This window comes from Nelusetta ayraudi, unplaced genomic scaffold (genome assembly GCF_046127955.1).
Source record: "Nelusetta ayraudi isolate G7.1 ecotype Tasmania unplaced genomic scaffold, CSIRO-AGI_Nayr_v1 ptg000016l, whole genome shotgun sequence".
Classification (NCBI taxonomy): domain Eukaryota; kingdom Metazoa; phylum Chordata; class Actinopteri; order Tetraodontiformes; family Monacanthidae; genus Nelusetta; species Nelusetta ayraudi.
In genome coordinates, this window is record NW_027466066.1 from 1,721,328 (window position 1) to 1,735,583 (window position 14,256).

Below are 14,256 nucleotides of genomic sequence, written 5' to 3' on the forward strand. Positions count from 1 at the left end.
TCCTCCCTTCCTCTCTGAGGTTTCTCACTAAGTGTCACGTTGAGGCTGTAAAAAGCACAGGACAAAAGTCCAGCGCAACATGCTTTCTCCTGTGTTGCTTAGTCTGCTCCGCAGTAGTAGGAACTCAAACAGGACAAAACATCTGGAAACCTCCACACCATATTTGTTTGTCTCAAATATTTGCGAACATTGACATCATGTACGGCAGAGAAGATAGAGTTCGATGTGATTCGAAGGGGACGTCTGACTGCAAGCCTACAACAGAACAACAGGATGTGGGAGAAAAGTATGAAGAAGGTAAATCTTGACTTTATTTTTTGCACTTTTTCTGCATTTTATTTATATTTAATGAATAAAATAAACACGCACAACATGCCACCTTACATTTAACAGAGGGACAACTTGCTTTGTTTATTCTGCATAGATGTTGATCACATGGTTTACCATTTTGTTAAAATGGGTGAACAGCAGAAGTGCTGGAGACGATACAAAAATAAAACCTGAAAAATGTACCCATGGTTTATTGGCTGTTTCCTTCACCCACTGGCATATAAAATAGCAATGCTATTGATAGGGAACATTATCAATTGCGACTTTAAATAAAACAAGCATCCAACAGGTATTGAATGCTATTTTCCAATATGTGAGTTGTTAACCAAATGGGAATGAATACGGGCTGGGGGGAAAATTATGTATTACTGAGTAATTTGTCACATTCATCATTGTGAAGTCTGGATAAACTGGAATAAGTTCTTGTTATTTTAAACTTTATGATGTGAACCCTGCGGAGCTAGCTTAGACAGACAAGTCAAGTTGGTCACATTGCTTCTATGCTTGCTGCAGCCATACATAAAGCTAAATAAAGATATTGCTTCCAATACAGAGTTGTCAGACTGAACACAAAGGGTGTTCAAACCAAATATTACAACCTACTTTGTGTGAAGCAACATTGCTCTCTGAGATGGTGACTTCATATTGTTATGTGAATCAAATGCGTATGCACAAAGTCAGACACATTCAGTCAGTTCATGTACATACACTGCTGAGTAAATGAGTTTATCACTGATTGTAAATCTGTGTTGGCTAAATGGGACAAACCTGTTTGCAGTTTCAGTGTACTCTGATAGTGCCCCACTCTCTGATAACTTCCAAGCAAATGATTTGCCAGAAAAGGGAAACTAATCCTCAGGTCATTTGTGCAGTGCGGTCACAAACAATCAAGAAGCTCTCAATAGCTATAGTATATTTCCTGAGCGACTTCCTCTTGGAAAACTACATTAAAACAGATTCACTGGCATGCCTCATTATGGGAATGTTTTGTTTTTGTTTTTTTTTTAGTTTTTAACTATCTTATATAAGCAGAAATATATATTCTCTTTAGCAAACTGCACATCTATTAGAGTTCCATCACAGCGCTGTTTTCCACACCATCATGTTAAAGTGAGAAGAATACAATTCCATGATTTGATAAGAATGTTGTCCTTTTGTCCCTTGTGTTTGTTAAATCCACAGAACCACTGAGGATCATGCTGATTGGCAAGACCGGTGTGGGTAAAAGTTCAAGTGGAAACACCATCGTTGGAAGAAATGAGTTCAAATCTGAAATGAGGCTGCAGAGAGTCACTAAATACAGTGAGAGGGTGACTGGTATTGTTGAGAAGGTGCCTGTCGATTTGACCAAGAAAGTGAAGGACGTGCCTGTCGCTGTGATAGACACGCCTGGGCTTTTTGAGACCGATCGCCCTCAGGAGAACATTGTGCGAGAGATTCTACAGTGTGTCACACTGAGGGAACCAGGGCCCCACGCCTTCGTGCTTGTGGTTCCGATAGGACGCATGTCCCAGGAAGACCAAGACACCAACAAACTGATTGAGGCCAAGTTTGGTCCGAGAGTGTGGGATTACACTATTGTGCTGTTCACCCACGGAGATTTACTCAATCAGAAAACCTTGAATGATGTCATCGCGGAGAGTGACGAAAAGCTGCGCAACTTCATTCGCAAGTGTGGCGGCGGCTTCCACGTCTTCAACAACAAGAACCCTGAGGATCAGGAGCAGGTGACCACCTTCATAGCAAAGATCCATACCATGGTGGCCCTGAACGCGGGTGGTTACTACCACATGGCTCTGTATCCTCCAGAGGAGAGGAAGATCATCGAGAGGCAGGTGAGCATCCTGGCCGAAAAAGATAACGAGATCAGACGCAAGGAGAAGCAGCTTGAGGAGCGACACCAGGGGGAAGAACTGGTGACAAAGAAAAGGCAACTTTGGAGAGAAGAGGAACACATTGCAAGAATGGCAGCTGAGAAAGAGACAAAGATACGACTCAAGTTACTGACTGTCTTTAAAATCATCCTGGCAATTGCAGTTTGCGGACTAGTCACTTGGGCCCTTCCAGCTTTGTCCTTTGTGCCATACATTGTTGCTTTGATAGTGATTTCACTACTTTATGTACAGGAAAAAGCCTTGAGATTTCGTAAATATGCACATGCATAGTTCACAGTGTAAACTGGTGGCCCATAAAGATGGGTTACTTTCAATCGCTCTTCTAAACTGAAAGATTTGAGTCTTTCCTGAGATTATGGTTTTTGTTCCTTCTAATCCCTTGAGCGTTTATCGAGAGGGGTTAGGGGTTGCTAATATGAAATTTGTTGTCTCTAATTATGTCTAGAAATACATTTTAAACATTAAACATCGTGTCGGTAAAGCAAATAGTCTTGAGCCACACATGATGCCGTAGCGTTAAACCTGCTTCTTTTATACTCTGCTTTTAGATTGACGGAGCGCTTTAGGTGGTGGCTTCATGAAAAATATGTTCCTCTCATTCTCATCTTCATTTTTATTTTCTCTGAAAGGCTTGGAAAAGGTAAAATGGGCTTTTTTTTCTTCTTTTTTTTTAAGAAAAAAAAAGAGAGAGACAGAATAATCATATCAGATTGGTGATGGTTTTTCATGTCAAATCCCTGCTCGACACTCAGAAATTTCGACTTCTGAGTGTATGCTTAATCATATTGGGGTTTGGGGAAAGAGGAATGCAATGCCAAAAAGAGTTATGATTAACTTTCAACACACTTGTCCAGGGTGTCACCCTGCCTTTGCCCTAAAACAGCTTGGATAGGCTCCAGCAGACCCCAGTGACCCTGAATAGGAATATGCGGGTATAGAAGATGAATGAATTAATGAACTTTCAACACTATCAGGTAGCAAAGACGGACCAAATTTATTTTACACATCCCCAAATTTCCTCTGCTATTACCATACTTGGTGTGGGGGGAAATGTATTAGCAATACACTGATACACTTTTATTGACTAAAAATATTTGTACATTATTCCTATAAAGTATAGATACATTACAAACACATTCCATCAATTCCATCATGGTTGGTGGCAATGTAACCGTGCAGTGTCAGTCCATATCCTAGACACTGCCAGTTTTGCGACAACACAAAATTAGACAAAAAACCCATTAACCATTGCAAATTTAAGCACTCCAAACATTGAATATTTCTACAGTGACCTAATCTCACTCTAATTTCAAACTCTTCATTGAGTCCTCATGATATCATGGTGTAGTTGAGGGTGGGGGTAATTGTACGTCTAATGTTATTTATAATATTTTACTGTACAGGTAGCCTGCTGTGTTATGTTACGTCAAGTGTTGTGTCAGCCTGCATCTTTAAGTGTTTGCAGTACATATGAGTCAAAGACATATTTCACCACGGGACAATAAAGTATATTGTAGTCATAATCACACCCTCGTCTTGGAATCTTTGAAACGTAAACAATTTTATTTTTTCCTGTTAATCTTCACCTCCAAGGTACAGGTTGGAGGTTCTTGTTGCTCTGTCTGCTGCATTCAAGGATATAATTAGCAAGTGAATTGTGAGCCCTATTTTTTTCTTTTTTTTCTTTTCTACACTATGATTGTGCTATGTTGGGTAAGATCACACAAAATATATATCCTGTAATTTCTCTAGTGAAGTCACTTGGGGGGGGTCAGTTGTACCTGCATCGGGGTCAGGTGCGTGCCTGTGGCCTTGGGGCCGGGGGTGTCCAGGGGTAATGGGGGCGGGTTGATACGCCATACTGGCCACGTAAGGGGGCAGGCTTTGGGAGCCCAGACTTGCTTCGGGTACCAATCCTCTCGGTGGGTGAAGGGGCTGGGTTCTGGTCCTGGGCATGGTTCTGGTGCTCGCCTGCCCTTGGGGCCCCATCCGGGGGGCTTGCTTCTGCTGCCTGTCCGACCCTGGTGGTGTCCCTCCTTCCTGGGGTGTCTGCCTCTCTGCCGTCTTGTCCTCTGGCTGGGGGACTCACTGCTCTGGACCTCTTCCCGACCGGCTCCACGCCAGCCATTGCCTGGCGTGGAGCGGTGCTGCCTCGGCGACTACACTCACCAGCTGCTTACATCCAGTACACATATAGTCATACACACGCAGGCACACTCGAACACCCATGCCTTACCTATTTATGGTTATCTTATTTTTTTGTATGTGTATTTATCTTATGCTTTTTCTTGATGAGTTATTCTGTTTATTATTTGAATTAGTTCATTATTGGATAATTAACCACACAAATTAATATCTCTTTTTATTAACACAATACACGTTTATTGCTGCCAGTTGCTCTCTCTGTCCCCTTTATGCGCCCTCTCTCCTCACTCTTGCACCTCACTTATATCCCCTTTCTATTCTCTTTTCTCCTTGTCTCTCCCTATCATCCTCGGGTCACAAACTCTCCCTTTGAGAATAAAATCTGTCAGCCATCATAAATATATTTAGGCAGATTTGTGCTTATCATTATGATCAGGACAAGGGGGCCCGGGGAGAGTGTTGTGTCAGCCTGATGGTACAATACAATATATTGTAGTCATAATCACACCCTTGATCACACAAAAAAGGGAAGAATACGAACGAGAAGAGAACAGAAGGAAGAAGAGGAGGAGGAAGAACAGGAAGAGGAGGAGGAAGAACAGCAAGAGGAGGAAGAACAGCAAGAGGAGGAGGAAGAACAGGAAGAGGTGGAGGAAGAGGTGCATCCCTCCAGATGGAGGGCATAAATATGAGTGGCTGCTGGTGTGTCATCGTCTCACTGCAGCCGTCTACCAAACCACGGCTGTTTGGCACTGTGCTATCGTGAGTTCTTGCTTCATGCATTTGTTTATGTTAACACTGTGGCACTCTGGTTAATGTAATTTGTCATATTTACATTGTTTGGAATTTAATGTCACCATGCTGAGTTAAACCTAATATATTTGTGTTTACTTTTTCTAGCAGGAAACAAAATGAAAGTGAAACTACTCGTCAGCCATACATTCTGCTGAATTAGACTTCAACTGCATCCTGTTCAATCTGAGGTTCTGACCGCACTGCCATTCTGTTAGCCGACCTATGTTTTTACCAGCATGACCAAAGTAAAATTTAACAGTTTCAATGACATTATGTGGTGGCTTTGAGGTGGTGGTGGTGCGAGTTATTCGCTAAAATCTTCTGAGCCTACTCATTAAGGAAATGAACAAGTGTTGCTATTTATTTTTCTTTTCTTCTTTGCACTTCCTGTTGCAACTAATGATTGCCTCTGCTGTTTTTGTTCTGGTGCAATGATTCATTTGAAGCGGAAGAACTGAATGGAGAGAAAAAGAAAATTGTTGCCCTCATGTGGAGATGGAAGGGAAGACGGCGACCGTCGAACAACCCTGAGGAAGAGGTCTGGGTTAACATATGCGGAAACTGATTTTGGTCATGAGGAGGAGTCCAGAGATGATGAAGAGGAAGATGGGGAGCAGCCAGGCATGTTTTCCAGCCATGACCACATTGCACTAAAAGATAGTAAGTCTTCACAGCCATGACACTGTGCTGTACCTCTAATGCGCCATCAACGATGTGTTTGGATCTTTGTTGCTAACTCTATAAATGTTTTAGGAATGAATGTAACCTGTGGAGAGAAAAGAGGCATCCTTGACTTAGAGAAGCTGAAGAAGCGTGAGTGAGCCCTCATCTATATAGAATTCAGAGATGCAGAAGTCGAACAGTCCTTCGTATTCACTCCCCCAATCTTCTTGAAAGCGTTCTTTGAAGGGAAGGCAAAAGCTGGAGGGTGATGCGACAAACCTGTCACCATTCAAGAAATTTGTCGGGAACCACTTTTCAGATAGAATATTGTTGTGAAGTGAAACATCCTTTTTTCAAACATTTGTCCAGGTGAGTGGGAATGCATCCAGTGCTCCGGCACCTGGCTGACTCCAACTTGCTTTGAAAAACTTGGGGGTAAAATTCAATGTAAAAAATGGAAAACATCCATTTTATATATGACAAAGCCGCTGGAGTATTGGTTTAAGGTATGCAATCCGTTTGGCAAACTTAATTAACAAGGGAAAACACACGCTGACTGACTGACTGCCTGCACTCTGTCTATACAACAGGAATTTAAGTTCACCCCACCTTCTTTTAAAAAGAGGGTCGTTGAGACTTCAAAGGTAATGAAACAGAATACGACAGTCAGAGTGTGTTCAAGAAAAGAGAATGAAAACATGTCATGACTGAGTCCTGTATTTCTTTCTCCAGGAGGCGGTTGTCCTGTCCCCAGACTCTGAAGGTCATTCTCATCCCTTAATTGTAACCACAAACTGTAATACCAGTTCTATCCGGCACCGCCACCAGTGTTGGCAAGCAATCTATTACTAAATAATCCACTACTGTAATTAAACTACTTTTTTTTTTTAGTAACTGAGTAATGTAACACAGGCAAAAATGGGAAAAATTCCATTACTTTTCTGAAATATTTTGCGAGCTAAAAATGTCTTATTGTCCACAAAATGTCTGAAGTTGAGAAAATCAACTGAAAACCAATGATGATGCGGATTGATGATGCAGCCTTGCACGCAGCGTCATTGATATGCGACGACACACCAAAACAAGCATGGCGGCGGCAAAAGAAAAAACAGCGATTGCGTTTAATAGCTGGAAATGTCAACATTATTTTGAGTTCATCTCGTCTAAATGAAAGAACATTGTCGTTCGTTGTACGTTATGAACAGGAAACAAGACGTTCTCGTCTGTTTATCTTTTGTAATTAGTAATTAGTAATTGACAAAGTACTTCAAGAAATTATTAGATAACTTTTTAAGGAGTAATCAGTAGAAGGATTACTTTTATGGAGTAATCCCTAAAACACTGACCACCACACAAAAATGGTCATTTAATCTTTTCTATCGTCCAAGCACAAACAGAGGAGGACGACTTGGTGGATGAAGATGGGCCGAGAGGCAGCGAGCAACTGGAGCAGGAAACGGAGGAGGAGAGCCCCGAGGCAGCCAAAGACGGAGGCGCTGAAGTCTCGCGACGCGACTCGAGCAAACAAGGAGAGGGACGAAGGGAGGAAGACATGTCTGCTGCCAAAAACCAAGGTGGCATCTCTCGTAGAAGAACTCATCAAGTTGAATTGAGCAGTTTTTTTTTTTTTTAAAGTTTTACTGTTGCTCTCTGTCTCGCAGAACTGTTGTTAAGGAACATCTCAGTTGTCCTGCGGAAGCTTCCAGATGCGGGAGGGGAACAACGCCGGCCTTCTAAGGTGAGGCGCACATCACTCGTGTTGTCAAAAATATCGATATATTGATTAAATATCAATATTGAAAACTGAAAACGGATCAATATGACTTTGCCATATTCATCGTGATCTGATCGTGACTTGAAAAAGTTGTTTCACAATTTGTGAGTCGAAAACTTGGCTAATCAGACGATAACCCACGATGACTGTTGCCTTTCCTTCATGGTGCCACGTCACATACTTTTTTATTATTACCTAAATGAGTTAAACAATAAACTATTTGCAATTAAACAGAAAATAGAATAATATCGTCACCTCTCTCTTGTTTTTGTCTTGACAAATCAGGTGGAGCATTCAAGCAAAGGTTTGTCTTTTTCACTACTCTTGGCTGGCCATGTGGTCAAGTCATGTGGTTTGTAAAAGTCTCCTCTGCTCAAAAGACAGCCAATCTCTGCAGCCGGATGAGGCTCAGGCTGAGAAAGAACACAACAGCGAACCATCACACGGGTTGGAAGACTGCCCAAATACCTACGAAGCATCCCCAGCTGAAGCCAGAAATGAGGAGTTGTGCTTAGAATTCAATTCTGAAGGCTTTGCAGGAGAAAGCCACTCAAACACAGCCACACAAACACAGCACACGTTCTCTGTAAAAAGAGAGAACGTGTCCTCTATACAATGCACAGACGACCCTGCCATGGAGTCACACCAGAGTAGCGACGCCACACAACCGCAACCAGCGGAGCAGGATGAGAGGCAAGTTAGATTGATCCATGGATCATTTTCTTCATTTCAAATGAATGAAAGATACTTCAATGCAGGGGGGAACTAATGTTAAGAAATACAATTGTTCCAGCATAATTTTTTTTAAATCCTTTTGACTTGACAAATTGATTGATGCTGTGTAAGCAATCATTTGTCGCCCCCCCCTCCCAGGACCTCCCAGGCAGGTCCAAGCTCAGACGCCACTCAGACCTCCAACACCACGCTGCCCTCACCTGCGTCCCCTCAAATGTTCAGCGGCTGTGACCTGGACATGATGGACCTTGGCCAGCTGAAGAGGGAGAAGCTAAAGATGCAGATAAATGTTCTGACACTGCAAAAGGAATATTTCACTCAGAAGCTCGAAGCGCTTAAAAAGAAAAGCAGCTGATGGTCGACACCACAGACAGCGCCTTACAGCGAGGGGGAGGTAGCGGCTGAGTCCTGGAAGGGACTTCCACTTGTGCCTCTAGTGGAGGGCTGAGAAATTTCACTGCAGGTCAATTTTAAATGGGAGCGTATTACAAAAATAACTATTTGTAACGGATTCATATATATGTATATATATTTATATATATATATATATTTTTTTTTTAATGAAATCATGATTGTTGAATTTCTTCTGGCGATTTTAAAGTTGGAAATAAAAATGTTTCTTGCAGCTGTGTAATGATCGCGTGTATATGATGTGTATACATACAGTGTATATATATATATATATATAAAATGAGAATTTTCTTAACAAAAAAAATGCAGCATATATACACTTAGTTTATTATACATCAGTATTTACATTTGACTCGGCAGTGAGTTCATTCAGACATATGCTCCTCTTCGTCATCAAATTCCTCCTCCTCGTCTTCATCAAAGTATTTATCCTCCGCGTCTCTGCTGACGATGTCCAGGTTGTCGTAGTCTGGGTTCTCGTCCACCTTGCTGTGACAGACAGACAGACGGACAGACAGGTGAATCTTCTGTCGTGCGCGATGACAATGCACGCAACTGCGTGGTCCTGAAATAACCTCTGAGGTCAGCAGAAGAGTGATATTTAGCTTACTGCTAAAGGCTGCAGGCGAAGAGGATTTCTACTTGACTGACAGGTAACTGTTCAATTCAACACAAAACCCTCTTATAGAGTCCAAGAAAATTTAAGATGTTGTTTCACCTGTAGTCAAAATCCTTGTCTTTGCCATCAAGGAAGCGCTGGTGCATCTGGCTGATGAACTCCTCCCTGAGCAGAGCCTTCTCCTCGGCAGTGGGCTTCTCGTCCTGCTGCTGCTGCTGCTTCAAATCATCTGTCACAGGGAACCCAGGGATGCGCGGTGAGTGGCAGAACTGCGTCGATGGGCGGATGGGAAGGAAGGTGGCGCTCCGCCCGTCACCCTCTCTTACCGTCGCTCTCTTCCTCCTCGTCATCGTCCTCCTCCTCCAGCGCCCCCTCCTCCTTCTCCTGCTCCTCCTGCAGCCGGGTCTGGATGAGCTGCTCCTGGTAGGTGTTGAGGAGGAGGCTGGCGAGCCCCGCCGCGCCGCTCTCTGACGCCCCGGCTGAGTTCTCCTGCATGGCCTCCTGAGAGCGCTCAAATATCTGTGGGAGCGATCGCAGGATGAGGTTTTAAGCGAAGAGAAAACTCAGTGAATTTATGAGAAGGAAAGCGGAGCAGATGCTGTGAGAGTCACACGGCAGGAGGCTCTCACCTCCTCGTCAGTCAGGTACTGTCCAATGTACTGTTCGTACAGCAGTGGCTCCCTTATTCGCATCTGTTCCTCACTGAAGTACTCTCCCTCTACAAGCACAGGTGAGACGGTCACTATTTCACACGACTAGTAGTAAATTCACTGGGGTTGTGCTTCCTTTTTTAATATGCATTTGTCTGCCCAAAATTGTGCAGAACATGTTTGTCTTGACTGCCACTGGATGCAAAACAGATTTCTTTTCAGGACCGTAAAGGTTTTGCAAGCTTTGTAGTCTACAGCCAAGCCAAACTATTTGCGTAACACCGCTGGAGGCAGTAACAGCCTACCTTTCTGCAGGGCCCTTAACGCGGCGTAGCGCTGGTTTCGAACCCTGGTCCTGTTGGTGCACGCCGCAGCTTGCCGCTGAATGACTTTGCTGTAGTGCTGGGCCCGTGGGTCTGACGATACGTGGGCAAAGGCTGACAGGTCGTGAGGCTTTAACCACGCCTAATCGAAAAGAGAGAGAGAGAGAGAGAGAGAGAGAGAGAGAGAGAGAGAGGTATTGATGTTAAAATAGGTCAAGGCAGTTGAAAGCAAAATGATTCACATGAGAGTTGTTTGTTATATCAAGGACAATGTTTTCAAAAGCAAATATTCATTTTTAAAGGGCCACTTTGTAGCAACAATCAGGGGTGTCAGGCTAGAATGTAAGATCAAGTGGTATTAAAAAAAAAAGCTAATTTAGAGTCCAATCACATTAAAGATTAATAGGATGTGACCTATACATTATAGAACTAGATTGTGAATCAGGATCATTTCCTTGCCAACAGTATTACAAGACAATTTTTGGGCCAATCATTAAATTAGCTATGTCGATGAGTTGTGCGGCGTACACGTACATTGTACCGCTCCAGGAACACCAGCGGTTTCCCTCTGTACTGGCGGAGCAGCTCCTGTCTGCGCTCCGCCAGGCTCAGCTCAGGATCCCCGATCTGCTGGCTCTTCACCTGGCTGCCGCTTCGAGCAACCGCCTCCACCATGTCAATCACACACGCCGACTCATTTTGGATCTCGTCCTGTAACTGTGGCCAGGGGCATTGTCAGTATAAGAAAAGGTCGAGCCCAGTCATGCTGCTGTGTTGCTGAACTCACCAGGTCAGGTGTCTGTGACTGCTGAGGCGGTACCGGGAACGTTATATGCCCCTCAAGTGACAGTGTCGTCGCATCTTCTGGTTGTTTAACTCCGTCCACATCCTCGTTTCTACACAAGCTTGGTTGTGTTTTGATTGGAGGCTCAATTTCACCCCACATTTTAATCTATTGCCACCGAATGACAGCGCTTATCTCGCAGCTACTGTTTTCATCAGTTGCCGTGGCACAAAAGTCAAAAGAACTTACGTACAACGTACTTTATTATGCGTATTGCCCTTTAAATGTGGCCACCTGTCAAAATTTACAATGCTTGGGTGTTTTAATACCCATGCAGTTACTTTGCAGATGCAGCGTTTACACTACGATTACTTGTTGTCGCTGTCAATTCCGCCGCCATGTCGGTCCGTCACCAATGACTTTCCCCCAGCAAAACTAGCCGGATAACTGTTCCGCTGGGTTCCGCTCTTGGGTTTGGTTGCCCTCTATCGGTGCATTTTCCGACTTGCAAGTTATATTGAAACTGGCTGAAAAATGGCTGCTTTTATTGTAAAAATAAAATAGAATTTAAAAAGAAGTGACGCAACTCAATTTTGCTTTTATATTTATATAAGGTTGCCTTGATTTAAATAAGTATTTCTCAATTACTGTTACAGGATAGTATTTTACTCTAATTTCGATTTAAGCCTATGGCTTGATGAATTAATCATTTTTAACATTTTAGTGACAAATGTGTTTCTTTCATAGAACAAGGTTCAATTTCACATAACCTGATTTAATTCATCTCCAGTCCACCTAATCACTTTGAACAGCCTCTCTCTGCGTGAGAGTGTGGTGGTTATGAGTGCTGAGTGTGCACAGATACATTTTTTAAAGCTCTCGAAATACCTTTATGCCCAGTCAGCACAGTATATTCAAACCACATTGTTCCGCAGTTACAGAAGTCAAGTGGAAGTAGAGATGTAATATCTGAGGAGGGATGTTGGAGGAAGACAAAGAAAACAAACTGACTGAGGAAATGAGGAGAGTGTGAAGAATTAGGAAGATTGCACAACTTTAAAGAATACTATTTGAGTATTTCAAGATCAAACCGCTACTTTGAGGTCTGTTCCCCTCCCCTGTGTATTAATGTATTAATAAATGGAGATGAAAGATCAGCCTCCCCTGATAACAGACTCGGACTCAGAGATTTACAGTCCACTGTTATCTCGGTGTTTGCCAACAAACACTGAGTCTGAGTCTGACTAAGAAAAACAACAAGCCCAAAGAGCCCCCCCCCCCCCACACACACACACACAAACAACACACACTGAGAGGCTCTTCGCCTGCGGTCAACACATCTTGCATATTAACACCCTCCCACACACAAGTAAGACTCACCGCCGCGCCGCTCCAAGTGTTTACCATGTGCACACAAACACCATGCGCATCACCTCCCTCGTCGCGGCCGCGGCGCGCGGCGTTATCTCTGCACAAAGTGGGACCGCGCGCTCCTCGCCGTTTCTGCTCATTCCGGTTCGAAAGGATCAAGAAGCCGCCGCCGATCGGCTCTAATCCGAACTGACGGGTGATGAGAAGAGAAGAGACCTCTTGCACCCGAGGCGGCCCGCTCCCCACCTTTTGATGCCATGTCATATTATCTGATGTCACTTGGGGGTGGGGGGGGGGGGGGAACTGGGCCTTATTAGTGGAGATGAATGACGCTGTCAGCAGATGGGAACAGGTGTTTACACTGGGACGCGCAGAGGGGAGCTCGGCTAGAAGGAAAGAGGCACAGAGCGGCTGTGCTTCGCCGCTGTTGAAGCACTTTTTTTTTTATTTTGTTATTTCCAATTACGACCCCCAAGTCTGGCATCTCACCCGTGCACACGCCATTGTTCTGTCGTCTCCACACCCCAGTGGTGCAGTCCGCATGATTAATCATCCAACTGACTTCATAGGCTTTCACAAAACATTGCAAACTCCAGTTCTCAGACGCTCAAGGAAGGGATTTTTTTGTATTTTGCTAATCATCCTGTCAGGTGCATATGATGTTTGATTTTCTTTTAATATTACATCTGGCTGTTGTGGTGTGTGTGTGTGTGTGTGTGTGTGTGTGTGTGTGTGTGTGTGTGTGTGTGTGTGTGTGTGTGCGCCTGTCCTCGTCCGTCACAGGCTGCGCAGCAACAGCTGTGATGGGGCTCTATGATCACACTGACATTTGACACCGGCACGCTCACAAACACAAACACGCCCCCTACTGCATGTCGCACTCCGTCCCTGCAAGCGGAGCTGAGCGCTCTCGCTCTCTCCGGACTCACTGGCTTCACATTCGCAAGGAGATGTCAACTTGAAGAATGGCCGCTTTCATCCAATCAGTCAGACTTTTATTTCCCCCGCCCCCTCTCAAGAAATGACGAGGAGGAACTTCTGAGCAATCATCGTCTTGTCTTTGCTCCCTGGAAGCCTTCACTTCACCTCTCACGGTGTCCCGCAGCTTGTTAAAGAGCATCACGTGGTTCTGTGCGGTGGATGTGCACTGACAGATGAGCGAAATCCAACGTTTTTTTCCTTCTTCTTCTTCTTTCTTCTTCTTCTTGCGGCCGTTTCCCAAAGGGGTTCCTGAGTGTGACGACATGTTGGAACACCTGCCTGGCGCCAGCAGTGACCTCATCGGTGGCGCGAGCATGGGTGAGAGAATCGCGCGGGTCGAGTTAGCGTACCAGAGGCGCAACGTCCGGTCTTTAGAAAGGGCCTACCGGGAATGATCACTTTGCGATGTCACAAACGGGCACAGACAACCCCACGGTTGTTGGTCCCAACCTTTGAGTTCACCTTGCCGAACAAGCGGAAAGTTCAACAAAGCAAAAACCGTCTGTAAACACGGGGCTAAATATGCCGTTTTCCCATGAGTCTTTGGTTTTGTGGCGGCTGCACAGTGGCAGGCTGCTCTGCTGGGGGCTCAGGAAGAGAAATAAAAATGCGACAGTAGTTGGATCGTTTGAAAGTAAAACCGATTTATTTTCTGTTTTTAGCATATCGGCCTTTAGCGGCGGGTCATCCGAGTTTATTTTCTGCTTACAGGTGTTAAGTGGGGGAGATATTTTGCAGGTGGCTGGGTTACAGTTGGGGTCTGTGCCAGCCCGTGCGCGG

The 14,256-nt window shown here is 44.3% G+C and overlaps 3 protein-coding genes across 4 annotated transcripts; 2 read left to right on the forward strand and 1 right to left on the reverse strand.

Moving 5' to 3' along the window:
* Positions 1–138: 138 nt before the first annotated feature.
* On the forward strand, positions 139–3,746 carry LOC142886672 (GTPase IMAP family member 9-like). Its single transcript, XM_076023735.1, has 2 exons — positions 139–297; positions 1,513–3,746. The coding sequence occupies exons 1-2, from the start codon at positions 198–200 to the stop codon at positions 2,493–2,495; spliced, it is 1,083 nt and encodes a 360-aa protein (XP_075879850.1). The 5' UTR covers positions 139–197; the 3' UTR covers positions 2,496–3,746.
* Positions 3,747–5,098: 1,352 nt separating this feature from the next.
* LOC142886671 (uncharacterized) lies at positions 5,099–8,834 on the forward strand. Its single transcript, XM_076023733.1, has 12 exons — positions 5,099–5,132; positions 5,271–5,353; positions 5,612–5,825; positions 5,919–5,978; positions 6,198–6,334; positions 6,419–6,472; positions 6,561–6,591; positions 7,217–7,402; positions 7,490–7,566; positions 7,888–7,906; positions 7,983–8,295; positions 8,476–8,834. Exons 3-12 carry the CDS (start codon positions 5,624–5,626, stop codon positions 8,690–8,692), a joined length of 1,296 nt encoding a protein of 431 aa, XP_075879848.1. The 5' UTR covers positions 5,099–5,132; positions 5,271–5,353; positions 5,612–5,623; the 3' UTR covers positions 8,693–8,834.
* A 218-nt stretch (positions 8,835–9,052) lies between these two features.
* Positions 9,053–11,586, reverse strand: ccdc97 (coiled-coil domain containing 97). Of its 2 annotated transcripts, none has more exons than XM_076023736.1 (7): positions 11,128–11,586; positions 10,875–11,057; positions 10,323–10,482; positions 9,997–10,085; positions 9,694–9,886; positions 9,467–9,596; positions 9,053–9,237 (listed from the first exon to the last, which is right to left on the reverse strand). In XM_076023736.1, the coding sequence occupies exons 1-7, from the start codon at positions 11,284–11,286 to the stop codon at positions 9,114–9,116; spliced, it is 1,038 nt and encodes a 345-aa protein (XP_075879851.1). In that variant the 5' UTR covers positions 11,287–11,586; the 3' UTR covers positions 9,053–9,113. The 2 variants fall into 2 exon arrangements, with proteins under 2 accessions (XP_075879851.1, XP_075879852.1); XM_076023737.1 differs by having other exon boundaries at positions 10,875–11,051; positions 11,128–11,583.
* Positions 11,587–14,256: the final 2,670 nt, after the last annotated feature.